The sequence below is a fragment of the Calonectris borealis genome, chromosome 18, assembly GCF_964195595.1.
Source record: "Calonectris borealis chromosome 18, bCalBor7.hap1.2, whole genome shotgun sequence".
Taxonomy (NCBI): domain Eukaryota; kingdom Metazoa; phylum Chordata; class Aves; order Procellariiformes; family Procellariidae; genus Calonectris; species Calonectris borealis.
Genome location: NC_134329.1, coordinates 9,490,896 through 9,512,278, shown reverse-complemented (window position 1 = coordinate 9,512,278; position 21,383 = coordinate 9,490,896). Strand labels below are relative to the sequence as shown.

The window sequence follows — 21,383 nt, the reverse complement described above, 5'->3', positions numbered from 1 at the left end:
CTGCCTTCATGATTTGGAAAGCCAGGACGTAGCAGGGGTCCCGATACTGTACTAGGATGTGGATACCTGGATATGAAATAAGCATTACGTCGGTTCTTCCTGCTCTTCAAGGCCATGGAAAAGCTGGGAGAGGAATTATCTAGATGGAACACCAGGGCTTCATAGCTGGGTAGAACAAGATGGAGCAGGAAGAGGGAAATTTAGAGTGAAGAAATGGTAAAACTGCCCCTGTAGGAAGAGTGATTTTGTGCCCTTTGCTGGAGCTATTTCAACTTTCCCTGGACACACGTGACCGAGCAGGTTTTACACATCTGAAACCACAGCCTCCTGACCACGGGGAGCTGGGCTGAATCCCAGGGGCAAGGGAGGGAGACACCAAAAACATTCCCTCTGGATGGGAAAGGGGCATTAGGGACCACGTAAATGGATAAGGAAGAGGAAGGAAACGCCAGGTACATCAGCATGACAGTTTGAGCATTTTATTACGATATATAAATTTTGTCTTCTTAAATTACTCTCTATGAGTTGAACAGGAAGGTATTATTGTGGAGGGGGGAATATACAAAAATAAAAGGATATTGTGAACTACTGCATCACCACATATACAACAGTAAAGTACTTTACAAGCACTTAGAGAATCAGACTTACAAAAATAAAAATATGACACATCCTTATGCATTTCCACCAGTAATATTTCTTTTCTTCCTTCTCTAACCTTCAAACACCTTTCAGCCCCATCTTCAGGTCACGATTCACATGGTAGGATACTTTGCTCATTTTGATGGCCATCACAGTATCTGAAAAGGAATTAGTGCCTCCCAAGACTTATAAAATACAATGGTCATTGGAGATCTTTAGGGGAGATGTTCAGAACAGATCAATTTGTGCGTGATGGGGTGATCCTCAGGGAGCAGAGGTTATCTGGCAGTAGAAATGTGAATATCCCACAACAAGATCCATCATTCCCTATAAAGTGTTCCCCCATCTCCACACAGGGACAGCTCTGTGTGTCTGTGCTTGATACACAGAGTCCCCGCAAGCCTGGGGAACGCTGATGCTCACAGACTTCAGTGGGACTGAATGACTGTGACACGAGGATGGATCTGATTTTGTTTCAGCTCTAAAGAAGGCAAGGATGCTCTTCCCTGCAGGAAAAAAGGCAGGTTAAAACTACAATGGCTAAATATCCCAGCTCACAGTGTTCGCACACAGAACCATTCACCTCTAGGTCAGATTCACGCAGCATTTAGTCCTCAGTTTGCTCTACAAAGTCTTTTGCTCATTAGCCTTCTTGTGACCTTTCCCTTTTTTTTTTAAGACTCACTCAACATAAATAGTAAATAGCATTCACTTCTCTGACCAGCAGCTCACTCAAACACTGCTATCAACACCCAAACCTCATTTCATCATTCCCAGAAAGTATGCACCTAGGGTGCGAACCTGTCTGTATTTCACATTGAGAAAAGTAGAGCTGGCTTAGGGAAAAAAAAAAAAGAAAAAGAAAAAATTAAAGATGAAAGAAGCAGTAAACTGTTTTGGTCAAAGTTGCTCTCTGCGCTTTGTGCAAAGTATTCCGCAGATTCTGAAAGGTCAATATTTAGTCAGGGTTCCCTCTTTCTGGCCCCAAATGCAATGACAGCAATGCAGGCAGACCAGACACAAGCATGCTCTCTTGCATTCAGGGGCAAAACAATCACAGGGATGAAGGGCAAACCCCGCACCTTTGAGATAGATAGTGACTTTCCATATTGAAAAAAAAAACCTTCCCCTCCCCAAAACAGATGCCTTCTGAGAAAGTTTCTGATCTTAAAAATAACTATTGACAGAAAATAATTCCTGAAGGGAGAGTCTGACTTCACCTATCAGGCTTACAGGACTGGGGGCAACAGGCACATTAAGATCCTGGGGACAAATCGTGTAGCCGCAGTCCCAGCTGCTCAAGGAAATTCACCTTTCTAAGCAGCATTTCCATAGTCTAAATTTATCATTTGTATCTTTGAGAAAATACACATGAAGAAAGATCTGTTGGTTCAGATGAATAATGCTCCATTTAAAAGAAAACACCTCTCTAGTGGGACTAATCATTCCTTTTAGATGTACAAACATACTACAGGTAAGGCACTTCTTGGCTGCTGGGAGCAATTCTTAATTGGAGACACACAAACACAAAATTCAGTTTCTGGTGTTTAAGCAAAACAAAAAAAGTCATTGCTTTTCCCAGTCGTGAGTAAGATGAACTTTGGCTCTTCTACCACCACCTAACCCAGCCACAGGGATAGGAGCAATAGGGACAGAGGGTGGGCAGGTAAGGTGGGATCTGCGCCCACATGAGGGTGAAGACCTGACCCTCTGTGGTTTTCTTGTGCTCAGGATAAACAAAGTCCCTTTCCAACGCCAGCTTTCACCGAGAAGAAAAGCAGCTTGTGATGGGCCCATGGGAAACAACATATAAGAAGGTATTTTTCAAAAATTTCTACAGATCTCAAGCACTTGGCAATGTCACAGCTTGGATGTGGTCCAGGGTGGTAGCCCACCATGGCCTATCCATGGCTACACAGCTCTAAGTGTGTTCAGCAGCCGAGAAACCCAAGCTGCCGCCTGGCTTTTTTTCCTGACATGGCAAAACCAGAAAAGCTGCTTAAGCTCAACGGAGCAAGAGCATGTTAGGTCATTTCTAGTCTATTTGCAGAGAAAACAAAGCATGAAGCTTCAAAGAGGCCTGGCCTGAACGTGTGGGAACCCTACAGTGCCAAGGATGCAGCCCTCCATTGCACCCTCCCGGGGGTCACACCGACCTGCGAGACTTTGCCTTAGCAGCCCCTGTCCCTGCGTGGTGAGAGACCAGGCTGTTGTTCAGGTCTCTCCACTGGATTTGTATTCGCACACTAGTTTTCTGGCTTTTTTAAAATTCTTTTTCTGTTGCAGCCAGTGTTTAGGAAGCAGAACTAACAGTGGATGAAGTGGGCAGAAGCCTGCAGCTGGCCATGATAAACGTGATTTTCTGGGGAAAACCTGTCCCGCTCAAAGAACAGCGTGATCAAAAACTGCAGCTTTGTGCTTGGAGCAGGGGAATAATCCAACTGCTAACAGGAGAAAAGCCTGATGTATGGTCAGAATAGGGAGTCTCTGGCATCCCTTCGGCTTGGAGCTCAGCTTGTCTCCATGCTTGCTCAGAGGAGGTGCCTGCAATCTAATCTGTCATCATGCAGGGATCTCCTGGGTATGAGTATTGGCCCTGCTTTTGAACCTGGATGACACCATTGCTCAGCTTGGAAGCCTTCCCCCTTTGCTACAGACTCACAGGTGCATGAAAAGAGCCCTTCAGAGCCTTCACGATGTACCCAGGAAGGCGGATGAGTATTTCCACTGGTCACAAGGCTCACCAGCACTTGGCAAAACTAATGATGCTTCAACTGTCAGGATTTGAGTTTGTATGTAAAGACCCTATATTTACCTCTGGTGGAAAAATTATGCTTCATTTTAAACAAGAGAACTGTTTCATAAAGGTCACAGTTCTGGTCACATCTACCAATTGCCTTTTGAAACTGATGGAAAAAAGTATCTTTATAAATCACTATTTAATTTTATGATTTTTTTAAGTTTTTCAGATTTTTTTTTTTTTAAATCTCTGTGGGTTTGTGCGTCAACTGTTCTGGGCAATCAGCTACGTCTTGTTGATATTGTTAACAGGTCTTCTGCCTTGGCTGCTCGGTTGTGTTCTGAAATAACTTGATCAGACTCGCAGCAAGTCAGGAATAAAATGGAAAGTTTAGAAGAGGGAAAGCTGGAAATTAATTTCTGGAGCTGTGTGGTTATTTGCTAAGTCTGGGCTCTTCTGAGCAGCATGCAAAAATTCTTGGTAAGATTTCTGGAGACAATTCTATGCCATTTTCAAAGGTTATACGTTTGCAGGAATCCACACTCTTGCAGATTTTCAACGAGCTACTAAAGTGAAGAGACACCAGGAGATGTGATTCATGAGCGGGGAATGGTTTACCTTAGGACAGCGGTACTGATTCCTGCCCTTCAGTGTTCTTGAATCTTTTGCAGAGACAGCTCAGCTGTTTCTAAGTACCTGTTGAATTGCTACAGCCTGGCTGATTAAGGAAAACCTGGATGGATTTGGGCTTTTCAATACTTCAAGCTCTACACTGAGAGAGTTTGGCTGCTCCTTCACAGTCAGCGAAGCTGTCCATGCCACTGGTGAGAGAGGGTGAGCAACCTTGCTCATGAGTTAACCTTGCACTGGCTTCTTTGAAGCTAGATAGCATCTTCCTGTACTACACTCCTCTCTGCAATACAGCCATACCCTGAAACTCAAAAGGGTTGCAAGTGCATGAAGATGCCTGTAAATTGGGTGTTTGAGACAACAAACAGCATGGCACAACACTTGGACTGACAGTACTTTTGAAAAAGGGCACTGGGCTCCTAAATCACTTGGACACTTATAGAAAATAGCCCTTCAGCTATTCAGTTTCCTCAGTCTCCCCTGCATACACAGAAGAGGTGGCCATGCGTCGGGGTAGGCCTTTCTCCCATGTCCGGGTTGTGCTGTGCCTTGCTATGGTATGTAAAGATCTAGCTGATAGCAAGAGCACCGTGCGCCTGTTTTCTTCCTCTTTTTCTTGGTGACAGTCCTCTCTCCTCCCAGTAAGTTATGCCTGAGGTTTCTGCAGTGGTGTAATATTGCAGCTATCTCCCAGATGAGCTGTTGGAGCAAGAAGCGATGCATTGGTACAAATATCCACCTCCTCTGCATTTAAATTCTAAGTGACCTGGCTTGGTGTATGCTGGGCAGGCTGGATGCTGACTCTGCAGTTGATCTTCCCTTTGCAGAGATCAAAATAGCTCTGAAGGTTACAGTGAGTCTCACCTATGTGCTAGATGAGACCTACAGAGCTCACAAGGCAGCACTCTGCTATGGGTAATAGGGTCCTCTGTCATCTTGATTTCATCTAAACACAAGTCAAAAATAGATATGCTTAGAAAAAAACAAAAATAAAATCCAGATCATGAATGTCAGGAACGTCGCAAAATACAAGCCAGCCTTTCACTGATCAAAACCATCCCGTGCCCTGCAAGCCTCCTCCCAGCCAGTTCAGCCTCACCCAAGACGTCGTGTTCTCCAGCCATTAATATTCCGTTGCCATCAATGAAGGCCCAGCCAGAGACCCAGCAAAGGCCACAGCCTCCTTGAGGCCACAAGGTTGCCAGCGGCACGGCGGATCAGAGGGTCTCGCTGTAGATGACGCATGGGCTGGTTTCCTCGCAGAGTTCCAGCTGCACGCTGGAAGCAAACCAACGCTTGGCACAACCCAAGCTGTAGTTGAGGGTGGTCCGGTAAATGTTCTTGGCACACTTAGGAAAAATGATGGTCGTGCTCTGAAACCTCAGTGGCTTCTGGCGGGGCTCAAAGATCAGCTGGGACTTGTAGTTCCGCCAGGTGCAATTGGGAGCAGCAATGACTGTCTCACTGTAGGTGGTGACAGTGGGGATGGGGCCGTAGAAGATGTCATCCCGATAATGCTTCTCGGAGTCGTACTTCACCTCAGAATTGCACCTACCAGAGGACAGCAAGGTATCAGAAACACAGCCCAGGCAGCAGAGAGAAGACAGGCAGGACTCTTCTCTAACCCTTTGGAGCTGGGAACTTTTATGACCTCTTACAGCACTGGAACAGATGCAAACCCTACAACCCAAAGGGGAGGGCCAAGGGGACTCTGTTCTGCTGGTGCATCTTGGTGGAATCCCTTGCTGTGAAGCCATCTCAGCATTTCTGCAGTGCATGTCCACAGAGGACCAAGCCTGCCTGGTCATGCCAGGGCAGAAAGGACCTTGTTGCACAGGCTCCAAGCAGCCTGCTTCTTCCTCTGGTTTCCTCCATGAGCCGCGCTGGGGCTTCAGCTAAATCCTGAGAGCTACACTGGAGGCAAACACCCTGTTAGCAAAGGACATCAAGAGGTGGTGAAATCCCTCAGCTGGGGTGGGTCAGAGGCTGAGGAATGGACATTCATCCATGGACTGTGCAGGAAAAGCTTGAAATCCCAGGAAAATTCTTGATCTAGCTTTTTCCCGAGCATTTTTAACAAGCACAGCCATGCAGCATCAACTTCAAATGCTGTGGGCCCCTGTGGAACAAAGATCCCCTGATCATTGACCCACGGTAGGTCTCACCACACTCCCTAGTGCTGGTGCTAGGCTCGGGGGGTGTCACTGCCCCAGTGACCAGGCTGAATAGGTGCTGCTGGTGGGCCATGGGCATGGGATGTCACACTGGGGTCAGGGGGAACCTACTTCCCAACACAGCATGCCTGCTGCTGCTTTCACAGGCCCTGTTGTCCATGCAAGCTCTGGCTTGTCAGAAAAATAATGCCATAAATAAGGTTTTCAGAGGTGGCAGAAGCATGGTGTAATGGACACTTGTTGAGCTGTTAAGGCTGTGTGTTTGTCTTTTTTTATTTATATTGGCGTGCCATCAGAGCACAAAGAGACACCCAAGCTAACCAAAATCAGGCTGCTGGGAGATGAGGGGTGAGGTTGCTTGTTGTGCTCTACGGAAAATGCAAGCAATGGTCAAATAGCAGGTGGAGCAAAGAGATGTTGTGGGCTATGGCTGTCCAATATCCAAGCCATCGGTCTCAAAGGACGCGGCCATGTTAACAGTCATCAGATGAAGAACCCACAAAACGTGGGATGTCACTGCCCTGCCTGTTTTCTGCAGGCCTCCAGAAGGGATGTATAGACACCAGGCCACGTAAAGGGCTTTTCCTAGAATCCCTGGCCACGGGGAGCAGCAGGACTTTCACTTGTTTTCCCCGCTCCCCAAACGCTCCTCCCGCAATCAGCAGCCAAGGAATGTGCAGCTCCACGTAAAAAAGATTAAAAGCTGGGTGTGTGCTTGTCATTACCTCCACCCAGAGGGGGGTTGACTGATTGTGCACTGCATGTAATCTGAGCTGCTGTAATGTATTTTGCACAGCTAGGGTGTAAGCAAGTCATTCAGCACACATAAAACAAGACTCCGATGTAATCGCCATAAAAACATGCCCGCTGGCAGTTCCTCAGCAAGCAGAGATTTACTGGGGTACATTTCCAGAGAGACGTTTGCATAGGTTGAGGGGGGTGGGAATCGGGTTTACAGTCCTCCCACCGTCCCTGCCCCAAGCAGTGTGTAACTGCTCCATGCTGTTTGCAGAGTACATTCCACACCAGCAAAAGAGCGAAAGAAGAGCAGAGACCAATGTTTATCCATCGGTTGCAGCACCAGCCCCACAGGAGGTCAGAACACCTCCATCACGGGCTTGAGGGACCTTCTCCTCATGAGGAGGAGCTCATTCTGTCTCTGTGGGCTGGTCTAATGTTGGTTTCTCTGCTGCAAGGGCTAACAAAAACAGGTGCCAATTATAAGGGTGTTGCTTCTTCTGAAGATCAGCAGAGAACAGGATGAAGACCATCAGGTTACTTAGAGGAGGCCATCAAGCCTACAGATGGTAATGGTTTTCTCTAATAGCCTTGGATTTGAGCTGGCCTTGGAAGGAAAGCCCTCTTCTCTTACAATCTCCCTCCAGTTCTTGCCTCCTCCCCTCTGCCTCTGTCTGTGTCTTTTTAATTCAGGCATTACTCTCCCACCTGTCCCTCCCTTCTCATCAAAATAACCATGACTCCCATTTGTAAACACGTTTTAATTTTTTGCAGAAGGAAAAGCACCAGGAGAAAGATGGAAATCTTCATCTACCCACCCGCTCCCGTCTGTACCTGATTTCCTGCACAGGCTCAGGGCTGACCTCAATGCTTTCTCCAAAAAACACAGGGTACATTCGAGGCCTCATCTCTGGCATGGACGGGTTCAGGAGCAGGTAAGGCATCTGCAGGGAAGAAGAGCACAGCAAGTGTTGGGACAACAGATAAGGCTGGCACGGTTCATAATGTGCTGTAGCTGGTAGCTGAGCAGCCAGCAGCAGCACGTTCAGCACTGGCAGGAGACACCAGTGCCTCCAACCTTGCTGAACGCCGTCTCCTCAGAGTCCCGTGGGAGACCCTGCAGGTGACAGGCTCTTTGGCAATGAGAACAGGTGACTGCGGCAGCATCAGGACCAACTTTGTTTCATGCAAGCTAAGCTCGCCTTGTTTGCACTCTCAGCATCATTCAGCTCACCCTGAGTCCCTGTCTTTTCCAGGTTTGTAGCAGGGCCCCAGGTTAGCGGAGTGTTCATCACACCGAGGAAGGCACTCTTCTCCATGCTCAAAGGGGAGGACCATTGTTAAGTTGCCAAAAAACAGCCTTAAGGTGGCTGGCAGAGAACGGGACCATTAACTCCCATCCTCGCACAGACAAGCCTTGTACAGGCCTTGCATTTAAGACGCCTTGACTTTCCGATCTGCCACCTATGGCTGTATCAATTTACAGACTGACTTCCAGCTCCCAGGGCTGATGCGACACAGCGGCTGCCCTCCACCCACCAGTACCGCCCTCTCCACCTCCGTCTGCCCAGCACATCACCCAGGTGAGTGACTGGCCAGATCTCCGGCACTCCATGCTGCAGTACGTGCCAACTGAAATTTAGCCCTTCCTTCCCTCTTCCTTTCTTGTTTCTCATAGGAATTGCAATTGTTTGGGGATTTTCTTTAGCCCTGATGTTGCCTTCACTGTCATGAATTAACAAGTCTTACAAAGACTCAAGGTGCACCAGCATGGAGAATTGCTCTAAGTCTGATGTAACACAGAGATAGGGCCTAAGTCTGCTGACTTAAAGAATGTAGATCTACTTAAGTGAGATGTGTATATATTCTTATATATATACATATAGGTATATATATGTGTGCTGAAAATAATGTATCCCTTGCAACGATCCAGCGGGGGAAGTGGTAGACTTGCTATTGCTGAAGTCTCCATGCCAAAAATGGCTGTCATGCTCCAAGGGACGTTCTAGTTATCCACGCACAACTCAGTGTGGGGTGAGACACTGGGGCACCTTGTGGCCTCTGCAATGCAGGAAACCAGTTTCAAGCCAGGACTTTTTAATGAATGGAGCTGCTCCAATTCATGACACCAAAAACTGGATTTTTAAGACTAATTACACCCTGAAGTTACTTACTCTGACAAATGGTCACAGTCCAGCCTAGGCTCCTCTGCCCACCGCAAAAATGAGTAATCCCATTTCCCTATACTGGAGTGCCCTTAAACATCAGTTCCCACATGTTGGGATCCTGTGTCTGGTGTCTGGACCAAGCCCGGCAGCTAATTAAGCCTAATACTGCCCTCCTGGAAAAATGTCATTGTGGGTTTTGGTCCCTGCCACCACTTTTCTGTCAGCAGCGATTTAAGACATGCAGGGTTTCAGGATCTCTTTAAAGGAGATGGCTGGCAGCCTCTGTGCAGGGTTGAAAGGTCTCCAGATGGCTGAAAAGCTCGTGGAGTTTTTCCACTTTCCACCATGCATAGCCCGTATGTGCTAGAATCACAGCCATATTTCATCAGTCCCTGGTCAGTAAGATCATTTTAGGACTCACAGAATCCACTGATAGTAGCTGAAGATACAGCTCTTGTATTGGCTTGCTCTTCCCATGTCACTCCTTTCCACCTTCCCCAGCATCTTCTGGTTGGGTGGTACAGGAGGGAACACTGGAGCTGTGACCTGGTTCCTACTGGCAATGCTAGGTAAGAGGTACTGCAGCTTGTGCCCTACCCTGTACAATGTGCAGGTCCCCAAATGCTCGCCAGGTTATCCCTCAAGTTGGTGTTAACTGGCAAAGCTCTGTTGAGTCTGCTCAACGGCATCAGCTCCCACTAGCTGAGGTCCAGTTTTCTCTAGTGGCTTGGGCTTTCTGCCCTAGGCTAAGGCAAAAAATGTCATTGTTTCATCTGAATTTGCCAAACCCTTCAATTCTATGTCCCAAAGCCACAAAGCTGTTTACTCTTTCCATACTGAAATATCCCTGCACTTTACTACTGTGCTAAACTGTAAAGTAAAATGACCAACCCCTCTTTTTGATTGAATATTTCTGTTCCATTGTCAAAAAAGGACAGTATTTGCATAGGTATGGGGGGAAAAAAAGAGAAGGAAAAAAAAAAGATATGTTCACCCTCACTACCAAACACTGGCCAAAAGGCAAAGTTCATTCCTGGATTGCTTTCAACACTCTTGACAGGGGAGGGCAAGGACAGCCTTTCTGGTCATAAATAAAGCTCTTCGCTTCTGAAATGTGAATTGTTTAGATCAGACAAGCCTTAGTTCAAAAGAGTGCAGATCTCCAGCTTTTAACAGTCTGCACATGGCCAGAGCTCTTTCTAAAGACATCTTGTACATGAGGAGAAGTTCATTTGGGTGCAGGAGTCAAACACCACGTGCACATGCATTCATGGGCTCTGCAAACAGCAGGCAAGCTGGCCTCTTGAATGCAGATTGCTTTAACTGGTGAAGGCGGAAGGGCTGGGGATACGTGTCCTTCCTTCAGGAGGGTATTCTCTTTCTCTTTATACCCCTGTGGCCATACCTGACATTGGCAAAACTCCAGCTGAGAACCTGCCCTCTTTTTACACCGTGCCCACTTAAGGAGGGAGAGGTCTTGCCAAAAGGCCCCAAACTGGTCTCTGTTTGCAGATGAGAAAGTGCATCTGGAGTGCTCTGCGCACCCTGCGCTCCTCCGGGTACTGCCTTTGGGGAGCCTTTGCGATGCTCACGTAGGCTGGGGAGGGGCAATAGTTCCCTTTGAGTGTAACCAGCAAGTTGGTGTTTTGCTGTTTCCCGTAACAGGTAAAATAAGTCACAGCCACCAAAGCCAGTTTCACACACCGATACCAATCCCGCAAAAAGTGGAGAGGCAGAACAGAACTGGGAAGGCTCTTCTGTCCTAGCTTCTAAACAACAGATGTTTTCAGGCCATGCTGCCAAAACTGATTGCAAACTTAGATAACCAGAAAAAAGGTTGGGAGGCACTGGTCTGAGCTGCATAGGCACCCCAATGTTGTCTTACTGTGAGTTTAGCCTATGGGAGTATCTTCTTTACTTCTACTCGCCAGGGACAAGTGAAGACTGGGTAAAATGGAATAGTTATGAATTAAGCTGCTTTTCAGATCCAAACTAGCTTGCTGGAATGCCAAATAACAAACTCGGATGGATGGTAACCATGAGCTTCTTTGCTAGACTAACGCAGGAGAAATCCAGATCTCTTAACAGTTCTGCAAAGGGCATCTGTAAAGTGCAGTTTTAAAGAAGCCATTTCAGTGCTTCCAGGCAAACAAACCTTCACACTTCTTGCTAACATATGCTGACACTAAGCGTGCTCTAAACATCCCTAGAGACGAGGATGCAGGAGGCGAGGTCCTTCCTGTGGCTTAGCAGGAACATTGCTGAGGCATCTGGCCCCCAGCATTTGTACGGGAACAAGCCCGCTGTGTGCCGGGGGTGCTGCTCAGTCAGAGCTTGGGCACAGAGGCAAACGCCGTCTGTTGAAATCACAAGTCCCACAGCGGGGAACAGGAAACAAGAACATGCTGCAGAAACAATACCAGTGTGCATGGAGAAAGAGAGGCTTTGTCATGCATGACTGAAATGAATCAGAGTCAAAAAGTTGCCACTGAATTTGGTGAAAGGAGGATTAAATCTTCTCCAGGTTAGTTCTGTATAGAGTGGTGATGAGACTATTTCCATTGTGGCTTATAGTTTGCCTTGCTCTGGGCAGGGAAGGGTGACAAAAGGCATTTCATAATGCATTTCATATGCTGTAAACGAGCATCAACTTCAGACCTGCAGGCTTGGCTTGATTAATTTAGAAAGCTGGAACAATTGCAGACATTGGCAAGCCGAAGCCAGCAACTTCTACCACCCGTCAGAAACTGTTACAAATTCACACTTATCCACCATGAGTAGTCCCGTGAGCTGCTGCAGGTCAGAAACCTTGAAGTCACCTGGAAGTCTGCACATCGAAGACGTAAATAACTTACAAAGCATGGTCTAAAAATGGAGACCCTGCAGTCCACTCACCAAACAAGCAACTGAATTGCTTGCATGGAGTGAAAGGGTCACTAAACAGTAAGCACAGGTTTTACATAGCAGCAACTGAAAGGCACTTCAGATGACATTTTGCTTCATGTCCAGGGATGCGCTGAAATATCTGCTCCTGCATCTCACCTGGAGTTGGGAAGCAAGAAACAAGGGATATAAGCTTTCCAAAAGATTTGTCTTTGGGGCTGAAATGTTACATGCTTGGCACGTGTCAAAAGCTGGCTTTTTGGCAAGAGTTTGACTCCAGCTCCTTCCAATCTGTTTTAAGGTAAAAACAAAACAAGAATGTTCTGCCTGTCAAAAAAAATACTGACTCAATTCTTTTTCCTTCTGCACAGGAACGGTTGAAAGAAGAGCAACACTGGACTGCTGAGCTCCCTTGAGAAAATGATGATCTTTGGCTCATTTCTAGCAATCACTCAGCGATCTCTGGACACTTCACAAATAAGGTGAGTTTCTTTAGAGCCCTGCATCACAGATGGGCTGGTGGGGAGCAGAGCTTGTTGCACACTACTGGGGGTCACTGATGGTGAAGAGGAGAAACCCACATGTCTTTAGACCAGGCTGTCCACAAGTGATCCACAGTCGAGGTCTGTCTATCCAAATAACGAACCCTAGGGTTGCTGTGCTGGAAGGCTACAGCTGGGACCTGATTAAACTGTCCCCAGTAATTGGAGCGGTGCTGCTACTTGTCAGATGCAGTTCTGCAAAAGCCACCACAACCCTGTAATCTTTATGAAAGTTGGAGTCTGGTAGTTCAGGAAGGTTGAGGAGGTGAGAGGGAAGATACTGGAGAGATCAAAAAGTGAGACCCACACGTACATGTTATGCCCTCAAAACAGAGCCAAGGTGAAAATTAAGCAGTAAACGTGCTATCATTTTTATTTCCTTTTCGATACGTAATTTGTTTCAACCAGCAAAGGGTTAACATATTATTAAAAAGTTGAAGTGATTTCTTGTTTGGCTGCATTTTTCCCTCTGTCTTAACTCCAATGCCTTTCAGGCATGTAACGGCCTGGGCAGCTAAACTCTGCTTTTTTCAAGTAGCACATAGATAAACACAGATAAAATCGGTTGCTAAATAGAATTCAATCTACAGCTAACCAACAGCCCTTCCTTTATGGTGGCATAAGTATTATGGGGGGCTCTCACTTTAGGACAGATGCACGTCCTTCAGCTCCATGTCATTGTTTCGTACCTGCCACGAGTGCCATCTCAGGGACAGGTTCCTCAGAGTTCTGAACAACAGCAAAAATAAAATAGTGGGCAGAATAATGCTATTTTACTCCTAATAATTATTTAGAGACAGTGGGCTCTCTTAAGATACTTTTCATTTGGGGTAACTTACAAGAATGGAAGCAGAGTTATCAAATAGTAAACAAAGATGCGGAGGAAAAAAGTGCCATGACACTGGCCTGAAATACACTGACTGTTCCTGGAGCTTCCAAATTCCAGGCAGCAAAGCAATAAAAAGGAAAGGAAATTAACGTGACTTTAAATAAATGAACCCCCAAAAAAACTTTCCCCCAGAGAGCAAGAAGGACCAGAACTGACCGACTCCTTTTGCTATGGTCATTATGTGGAAGGCACTAAGATGTGGCATTAGATCTCTGGGGACTGTAAGGGGAAACGGTTTTCTAAGCGTCAGGGCTACAAACAGGATACGGCTTCCCAAATTCCCAGCTCCTAACTTAGCTAGGGCATAAGCAAATCTCTCACCACATTTTCCCACTATGGTAACATATCAGGTCCATGAAAATGTCACTTTACTCAGCTGTTATTTACAGCTATAATGAAAGATCTGGCTGAGTTATTTGACACACATCTACATTCTCCGCTCTAGCTGATAAGCAATATTTGTTTAACAGACTATTTATTTTCTTCACGTATTGCACATTACGAGTAATTTATACTAGAGCCGGATGAGATTTTATTTGGAGGTGATAACAGTAAATGCAGACCTCAGGTAGAAAGCAGGACTTTATTATTTCAAAGAATTACATCCTTCCTGCCTATCTCCCTCTTCTATTTCAAGTGGGAAATGTGTGCTGCTTTGCTTATTGCCCACAGCCTTACGCAGGGACGCAATGGAAATTAAACAGCTAGAAGACACCGCCCTAGATACAGCCACATTTTTCAGAGCAGATGATGAGACCGCTATGACTGTTTCCCTGATCTGCCCAGAAGGGATGTCTGTCATGGTTTGCAGATTAGGTGAGGCCCAGAGCCATTCCCTCTCCTTCGCTGCTGGCGTTGAACCAAGGAGGAAGAGGAGCGGGTGCGTGTTCAGAACTGGATGGGGCTGAGGGACTGCGGACAGCCAGGTGGGGTTAGCCTTTGCCAGGCAGCAGAAGTAGGTGTGAAACTGAAACCACCACCAATCCCTGCCGGGGGAATTCCTGCGGGATCCCAACCCGTGGGAGCGGTTCAGAAGTGGGTCAGGATGCCGGGCTGCCAATGTCAACCCCTAAGGCAAGCCCTGATGCTGTGCCAGATGGGTGCCTCGCTCCTCGCACAAGCCTGAGGCTTTCCCCAGAGCTGCTGGGACCCACGTGGGCTTGGAGAGTCGTGTCACCTGCTTCGTGTGCGGGCTGCAAGCTCGCTCAGGTTGGGGGTGCTGGTTTTGGTTTTTTTTTTTTAATATCAGCCATAAATCCAACAGGGTTGGCACACATGCTGACCTGGACCCTGTTGTTGGGACCACGCCTGTGAAGGCTGTGCCAAGGGGCAAGGTATCCTCCTGCTCTGCACTTGAGATGAAGCTGGAATCCCACCACACGAGACTGATTCTGTTGTCCAACAGAGCTCCTGAATGTAAGTAGAAATTTCCTGTGTGGGGGCATTCATCTGACAGCTGATCTACTGGGATATAGTCCTACAGAAGTCAGTGCTCAATGAGGCAGGTTGAATGCACAAATACCTAAGTCTTTCAAATAAAAAGGAACTTGTTGCAATGGCAACAGTGTTGGGAAAGGACAAGAAGCCTGCTGCTTCAAGAAGGCACAACAGAGAGTTCTGCAGATGAATGTGATCCTGATCTCCCCTGATATCCATGAGGAGTTATGCTATTGAAGGGAAAGCACTTATTTCAGTACAGCCCAAAAGCAGCTCTTCTAGCCTAAAACTATATCCCAGAGCAACAACAACAGGGAAAACTCTAAGCAAAACTGGCTACCTTGATGTCATTTCATTCCCTATCCTTCCAGGGATACGCTTCTTTGTGCATATTATTAAGAGATTTATTTCATTGTATTTATGTTCCTTTTGGCCCAGCGTTACACACAAAATCTAGGGAATTCAGTAACCCAAGTCCTAAGAATCAATTTAATCACGTTTCAGATTTAAAAGGCAGAACTAGGTAAAAGTCACCTTCTATTTCCATTAGGATATTTGTACTTAAGCACAAAACAATTGACAAATTCCCTACATGGACTTTATTTGAAGAAATAAAAGTCAGTTTCTCCTGCACTGCAAGTAAAATGCAAAAAAAAAAAATCCCCAAATGGTGTTGAACTTGTGGTATTTATGACTCTGGCCCTAAACTGCCTTTCATATTTTCTTGGATCCCAAAGCTGTAGCCAAATTGGCTGGTTAAATGTGAATAAATGGTGCATTGTCTTTGAAACAAAGTCGTGCTTATTAAAGAGAAGAGAGTTTACTTTTTCAGAGTCACAGTTAATAACACAAAGCAGGGAGAGCATGGATTTTACACACAAGAAAGTCTTCGATAAGGGCATGCAATCTCATTTTAGTCTGTATGAGGAGAGCTGTCCTAGAGCAGAAAAATTCTTCAACATATTTGTGAATTTGGAGCAAAATAGCTGACTGCAGAAGAACGCAACTGGGTTCAGAGTGGTGGTTTTGATAGGTCTGGAGCAACAAATAGTATGAAATACTTCCCACAGTTCTGGAATGTTGTTTTCTTCACCTGACAGCAATTTATTGTAACCGTACATACTAGCATTTTGGCCATTAGTGACTGAGCTTATATATGGTTTTATAGTATTACAACACAAAGAGTGCAGGCTGCATTCCTGGCTCTGTCACGTTTATAAGCAAAACAAACACTAATATAATAGGCTATTAAAAAAAGCATGCCCTGGTGTGCAAATAGCTGCAATATTGATTTGCCAATTCTGCATGTTCTGATGAACAGCAGAGTAGTAGAGTTAAACAGAAGCACATTCATGGATTGCGTAATTGCTCATAGATCTGCAAGTCCTTGCTAAATGGCAAGATTAAAGCTAATTAGACACTGAAATTTAGAAGTATGAAGCAAGCAATGCTCTCCATATTTTTCCTGCTTTCTTAATAACAGCTGCAAGTACAGTATTTGCAGGGTGGAAATGAGAAGTGAAACTCTCTGTAGAGTCAAATAGAGTGAAAGTTCCTATTTATTTCATTATTTTGCAGTGTACCAAACAGTCAGAGTTAAAGAGCACAGTCCTGCACCACTCCAAATAATACAGTCAAACTGGTCTCAGTGTTAGGATCTCTGGAACCTTCTGTACCTAGTAAGGGCATGGAAACACAGACAACGTATGAAACCCATACTCTAACAGCAGGAGCCCAGGGCTACCCATGCTGTTGCAATGTGATACAACATTTGGAAACATCTACACTGTGAATTCCTCTGAAATGTGTAAAATGTTCATTTATGACCAAAATAAAAAAATAACCGGAAGACTTAATTTTGCCTTACACAGATCACAGGAATAACTTTTTTTCCATAGGAGTCAGGCACTAAAACTCTCAGTCCTAACAGCCCAAGAGCTGAAATAAGTTATTCTCATGCTCTTTCATCTTCGATACCTAAGGGCTTTCTTGGGAGGAGTGGTGGCCAACTGTCATATTACTGGAATGGAGGCTGTCATATCCCCATTACAGAGCTTTGTAGACACCTTCACCCCAGCTGTTTTCTGGTCCAGCAAGGCTTCGTTCAACTTCCTCCCACATTTTATTTTACAAATACATAGCAACAGCCTGATCCTGCCAGATCAGAGGCATGTGGGTAACTTCGTACATCATAAACCGTCCCATCAAGATGGCACACACGCCCAGGCATCTGCAGGTAAGGCTCCGTATTTGGAACCGCAGTGTTAGCGGGTTTGAGTTTTGATTTTCATAATTAACACCTCACACCCTACCCACCGTAGTCTGGTGAGGAGTCATTGTTCATGGGGAAGGTTTTGGCATGTTCAGGAGTAAAAGGCAGTTTTCAATAATATGCTAAAATAGCCTTATAACTTGAGAAAGTAAATCAGGGTGTGAGAAGTCATTGCAAAATGTCTCTACCGGGAAGAAGTCTTTGAACTGTCACTAATCCATAGGTAGATAAATTTTTCCCATGGAAAGATATTTTGCTGCAGTTTTCATTCCATATAGAAGCCAATTAACTGTGTTGAATACACCTACAAATGTCTTCTATATATGTTAAAAAAAATTTGAAGGATCTCTGGGGAAGAACTTTCATCATCCTTTAAAAAACTCCACCACCATTGCTTATCCTCTGAACTTTGTGTTTTAAAAACAGGTTTTATAGCTAAGGGATAGAAATAAACAAAATAAAGCAGAATAATAGTCATACTAAATCTATCCAAATCCTGCTCCACAGTCAACTGCTTCACTGGCGCTGCATCAGGCTAACCGAAATCTATAGTGCTACTGCCAGCTGTCTGAGCTTACAAACCACTAACCCTGCCCCGCTCGGCCATGCAGCGCGGAAACCTTTCACGCAGACTCATGCCACAAAACCCCACTCCAGCAAAGGGCAGCAGCACACAACCTTTCCCAGACCATGTCTCCATACCAACTCCCCGGGCAGACAGTCGTACCCTGCCCAGAGTTAACGGACAGTTTCGTCTTTCTTTCAGCCAGGGCTCCAGCAAACGTGGCTCTGCGCTCCTGACAAAACAGATGTGGGATGCCAGAGCGTAAGGATGGCTGGTAGATGGACTCCCCTGCCTTGGTCCAGATGGATGCAGCTCCAACCGCTATCTACCAGGCAGGACAGTGTCACTGAGAAGCAATTACACCTTTCTGTTCTTAAGGTATGCAGGGGAGCCTGTTTCAGACTTGGGTTTCACTCCCACGCCGTTATTAGACTTTACCCAGCCAAACTGCCAACACTTCTGTGAGTGTATCAGAAAACCCCCGGCCAGCATCGGACCAACCCCCTGCCTGGGCACACCAGCAGCGGTGCCAATGCCGGACTGCAGCCGCGATGGGGCAAGAGCAGCCCGGGAGAGCCCTTGTCCACCAGTGCGGGTGGCCAGGCACTGAGGGGGGGACACAGCCCAGGGGTGCCCCAGTCAGTGGGCACAGGCCCTTCCCTCGCTGCCCCCCTATGCAGGGGCTTCGCCAGCCCTGCTCCGCCCTGGGGCCCAGAGAGGACAGAGCCCAGTGCCCAGGGTTTGGCTCTTACCACTTTGCCGTCCTTGGCCTCTCGTCGGTGCCCTGGGGCCGGGGGGTCCGTGCCGCTGCTGCCCCCAGCTCGGCCCTCGCCGGGTGAGAGGGAGTAGAAAGGGGGGCTGGGGCTGGGAGGCAGCCCCGAGTCCGGGCTGTCCAGCAAGCCTTCCCGGCTCTTCTCCTTCAGGCTCTCGTCCATCCCTTGCAGCTGTAGGTGACCTACCATGTCTGGGGGGCAGCGAGGGGGCCGCAGCGGGAGAAAATCCTCCAGCGCCGCCCGCCGCGGAGGGAGGGAAGGGGAAAGGAGCCCGGGGGGCCCCCCCTGAGTCCCGATCGCCGCCACCAGCCTGCCGGAGCCCGGGCTGAGCCTGCTGCGTGGGGGAGAGCCAGCATCAGCGGGACCGGGCTGTCCCGGCTGCCTTCCCTCCACCCGGCGCCCGCGCCCTGCCCGCCCGGCCGCCCGCCGCCTGTCAGGCAGCCCCCGGGGAAGGGAAGAAAGGCCCGATCCCCCCGCCCCAGCCCCGCGGGGGATGCGGCCGTTTACGTGCGGCGGAGCCCGGGGTGGCCCCGGCGGCAGGGAGCGCTGGGTGCGGCGGGGGACGGGGACGGGCGGGCCGCGCTCGTCCACAGGCTGCCGCCGTCCGCCCGCCCGCCGCCTCCCGGCGGCCCATTTATCCGGAGAGGGTGGGAGGGGAGCCGGGGAGCGCCCTCCCCTTCCCCCGGCCCCCCAGCTCTGCCCCGGCCGCACATTTTCAGGCACTTCCCAGGCAGGGAGCGCGTTTGGCGCCGCCCGCCCGCCCTCTCCCCCCCGCGGCGTCGCCCCCCGAGGAGACCTGAGGCAACCCCCGCACACGGCCGTACCCCCCGGCCTTCGGGAGAGGGGCCTCCCCAGCCACGCACCCGCCATCATCGGGCTGCGGTTTCCCTCCACTGATTTCCCTCACTTCTGTTTTTTCTCTCACTTCTGTGTAAGTTTTCCCTCATTTCTGCCTGATTTTCCCCTCAGTTCTGATTTTCATCCCTCTTTCACCCCCTCACTTCCCAAAGCAGCTTTTCCCCTCAGTGTCAAGATGTGCGGGCATGAGGGAAGAGCTCTTCTCAGGAGCTTCTTCGACCTTCTTCACTCTGAGGTGGCTGGGGTGGCTTCATCGAGGCAGCGGGTGACCATGGCAGTGTTGGCTACCAGGGTGTACGAGCCCGCCATAGCCCCCACACCGGTGGCCGTGCCCTCATGGCAGTCCTTATGCCTCCCACTTAGCACTGCCTGAAACACAAACATCTCCCTCTTCGTCTGGCTCCACAGCTGCTGGTCCACAACCACCGAGGAGCTGGCCTCCCCATCCTGGCAGTCGTGTGTTCGGGGCCACCATAAATGCAATGGGAGGGCATCCCAAATCTCAGCACAGCCGCGAGCCAAGAGGAGCAGTGTCCCCCACAGTCACTGAGGGGAACGGAGGGTCCATACCAACCCTCAGGTTTCGGAGAAGCAAGCAGAGGTTAAACAGGTCAGGCTTGCTGAAGCCGATATGGACATTTATTGCACAATAACGGGCTTACATTATCATTATCTTGTCCACAGCCCTGATTATATTTTTCTCATCATGTTTTCTCTCTCCATAGACTCCAGACTGTGAGAAATTTGGGGCAGGCCCACTCATATGGCTCAGCCTGGCAGAGCTTTATTCACGGCAAATAGGTTTCCAGGGAAACTGTTGAAATCCAACTGGTGCCTCCTCTTGGTCCGAGCTGTTGGCCCAGCACCCAGCAGAAGGGGACCATGGCTGTTTGTGCTACAAAACCAACAAATGCAATATTTCTTATAGCAGCTGATGAAAATGTGAGGGGTCTAGTATTGCACCTAGGGATGAAGGCTTTCACACCCAAGCCCTCAAGATGGAAGCCCTAAAGATGGCACAAAGTCCTCGGAGGTTGGGTTTGATCCTAAAAGGGCCTGCACTCCATCCTCCTGAGGGAGCGGGTCACACTGTATGGTGGTAGGTGAACTCGCCAGCTAATAAAGCTGGATTTGTTTAGGCTTATTCTTGCTCAAGACAAAAGGAAAGGCCAAGGATGCCCAAATCCACCCTTGACTGAAATGAGGGGCCCTCCTCGGAGTGACTGAAGCGATCTGTATGCACTGAGCTGTGCAGAGGAATGTCACTGATTTATAAATGTCAGACAGGCACCAAGCAGCCCACACACGAACCTTAGCAAATTCTTACCTCTGACCCGGCTGCTCCAGCAGCCGCACAGGCTGATTTAGAGCCCCTTACTGTAAGGACTCTAATGTCTCACACAGGCTACGGCTGATCTGAAAATGTCAAAGGGGACCAAAGGTCAAAATTTCCATAAATTAGGCCCTGGCTTGCTACCTATCACGTAATAGGATTCTCTTGCCAGTTAGCGCTGTGAACTACAGGCATTCAGCCCAGCAGTTCCCCTGCAGCCCAGTTCCCCTGCCCCTCTCCTGAACTGGCGAGACCATATGTGCAAGGGGAAGGAGTGTCTTCAGAGCTGCTTTCCTCCAAGGAGAAAAAAGGAGCAGGACAAAGGGACACTGGACAGGGGTGAGTGTGCTATCCTTTATTCCTAGAGAGGTATATTTTAGCTTGGGGAGCAGTTGGGGGAAGACTGTTTTTCTGATTCTTGTTTTGAGAAACTACAATTTTTCCTGGAGCTAAATAACGTATATTTTTAAAGGTAAATTTTCTGTGTTCAGCACAGAAGTAGGTATTCGTGGTTTAGGTTTGCTGAGCATTAAACAGTTAAAACGCTAAGCACTGTTGAGCATCCCCAAACATTTGCAGGGGTATTGACTTCACTTATAACTGGCTGAAGTGCTGCTGGGTTCTGCAGGGCACGTGTGTGTGCACATATTATGGTAGTATTGTTATTATTATGGTTGTTCTGCAGGCTTGTGTGTGAACATATAATGGTGATGTTATTATTATTGTTGTTGTTGTTGTTATT

The 21,383-nt window shown here is 47.8% G+C and overlaps 1 protein-coding gene across 2 annotated transcripts; it reads right to left on the bottom strand.

Moving 5' to 3' along the window:
* Positions 1 to 3,212: 3,212 nt before the first annotated feature.
* RFLNA (refilin A) lies at positions 3,213 to 18,654 on the bottom strand. Of its 2 annotated transcripts, none has more exons than XM_075167841.1 (3): positions 18,430 to 18,654; positions 7,756 to 7,865; positions 3,213 to 5,560 (listed from the first exon to the last, which is right to left on the bottom strand). In XM_075167841.1, exons 1-3 carry the CDS (start codon positions 18,637 to 18,639, stop codon positions 5,227 to 5,229), a joined length of 654 nt encoding a protein of 217 aa, XP_075023942.1. In that variant the 5' UTR covers positions 18,640 to 18,654; the 3' UTR covers positions 3,213 to 5,226. The 2 variants fall into 2 exon arrangements, with proteins under 2 accessions (XP_075023942.1, XP_075023941.1); XM_075167840.1 differs by having other exon boundaries at positions 18,448 to 18,639.
* Positions 18,655 to 21,383: the final 2,729 nt, after the last annotated feature.

What these genes read in the sequence shown, in the direction of transcription:
- RFLNA (XM_075167841.1), bottom strand. Translation starts at nt 18,639, where the DNA reads ATGGTAGGTCACCTACAGCTGCAAGGGATGGACGAGAGCCTGAAGGAG. An exon ending in AGGCCAAGGACGGCAAAGTG is followed by an intron (nt 7,866 to 18,429) that starts GTAAGAGCCAAA and finishes TCTTCCCTGCAG; the next exon opens with ATGCCTTACCTGCTCCTGAA. An exon ending in GAGCCTGTGCAGGAAATCAG is followed by an intron (nt 5,561 to 7,755) that starts GTACAGACGGGA and finishes GTCCTCTGGTAG; the next exon opens with GTGCAATTCTGAGGTGAAGT.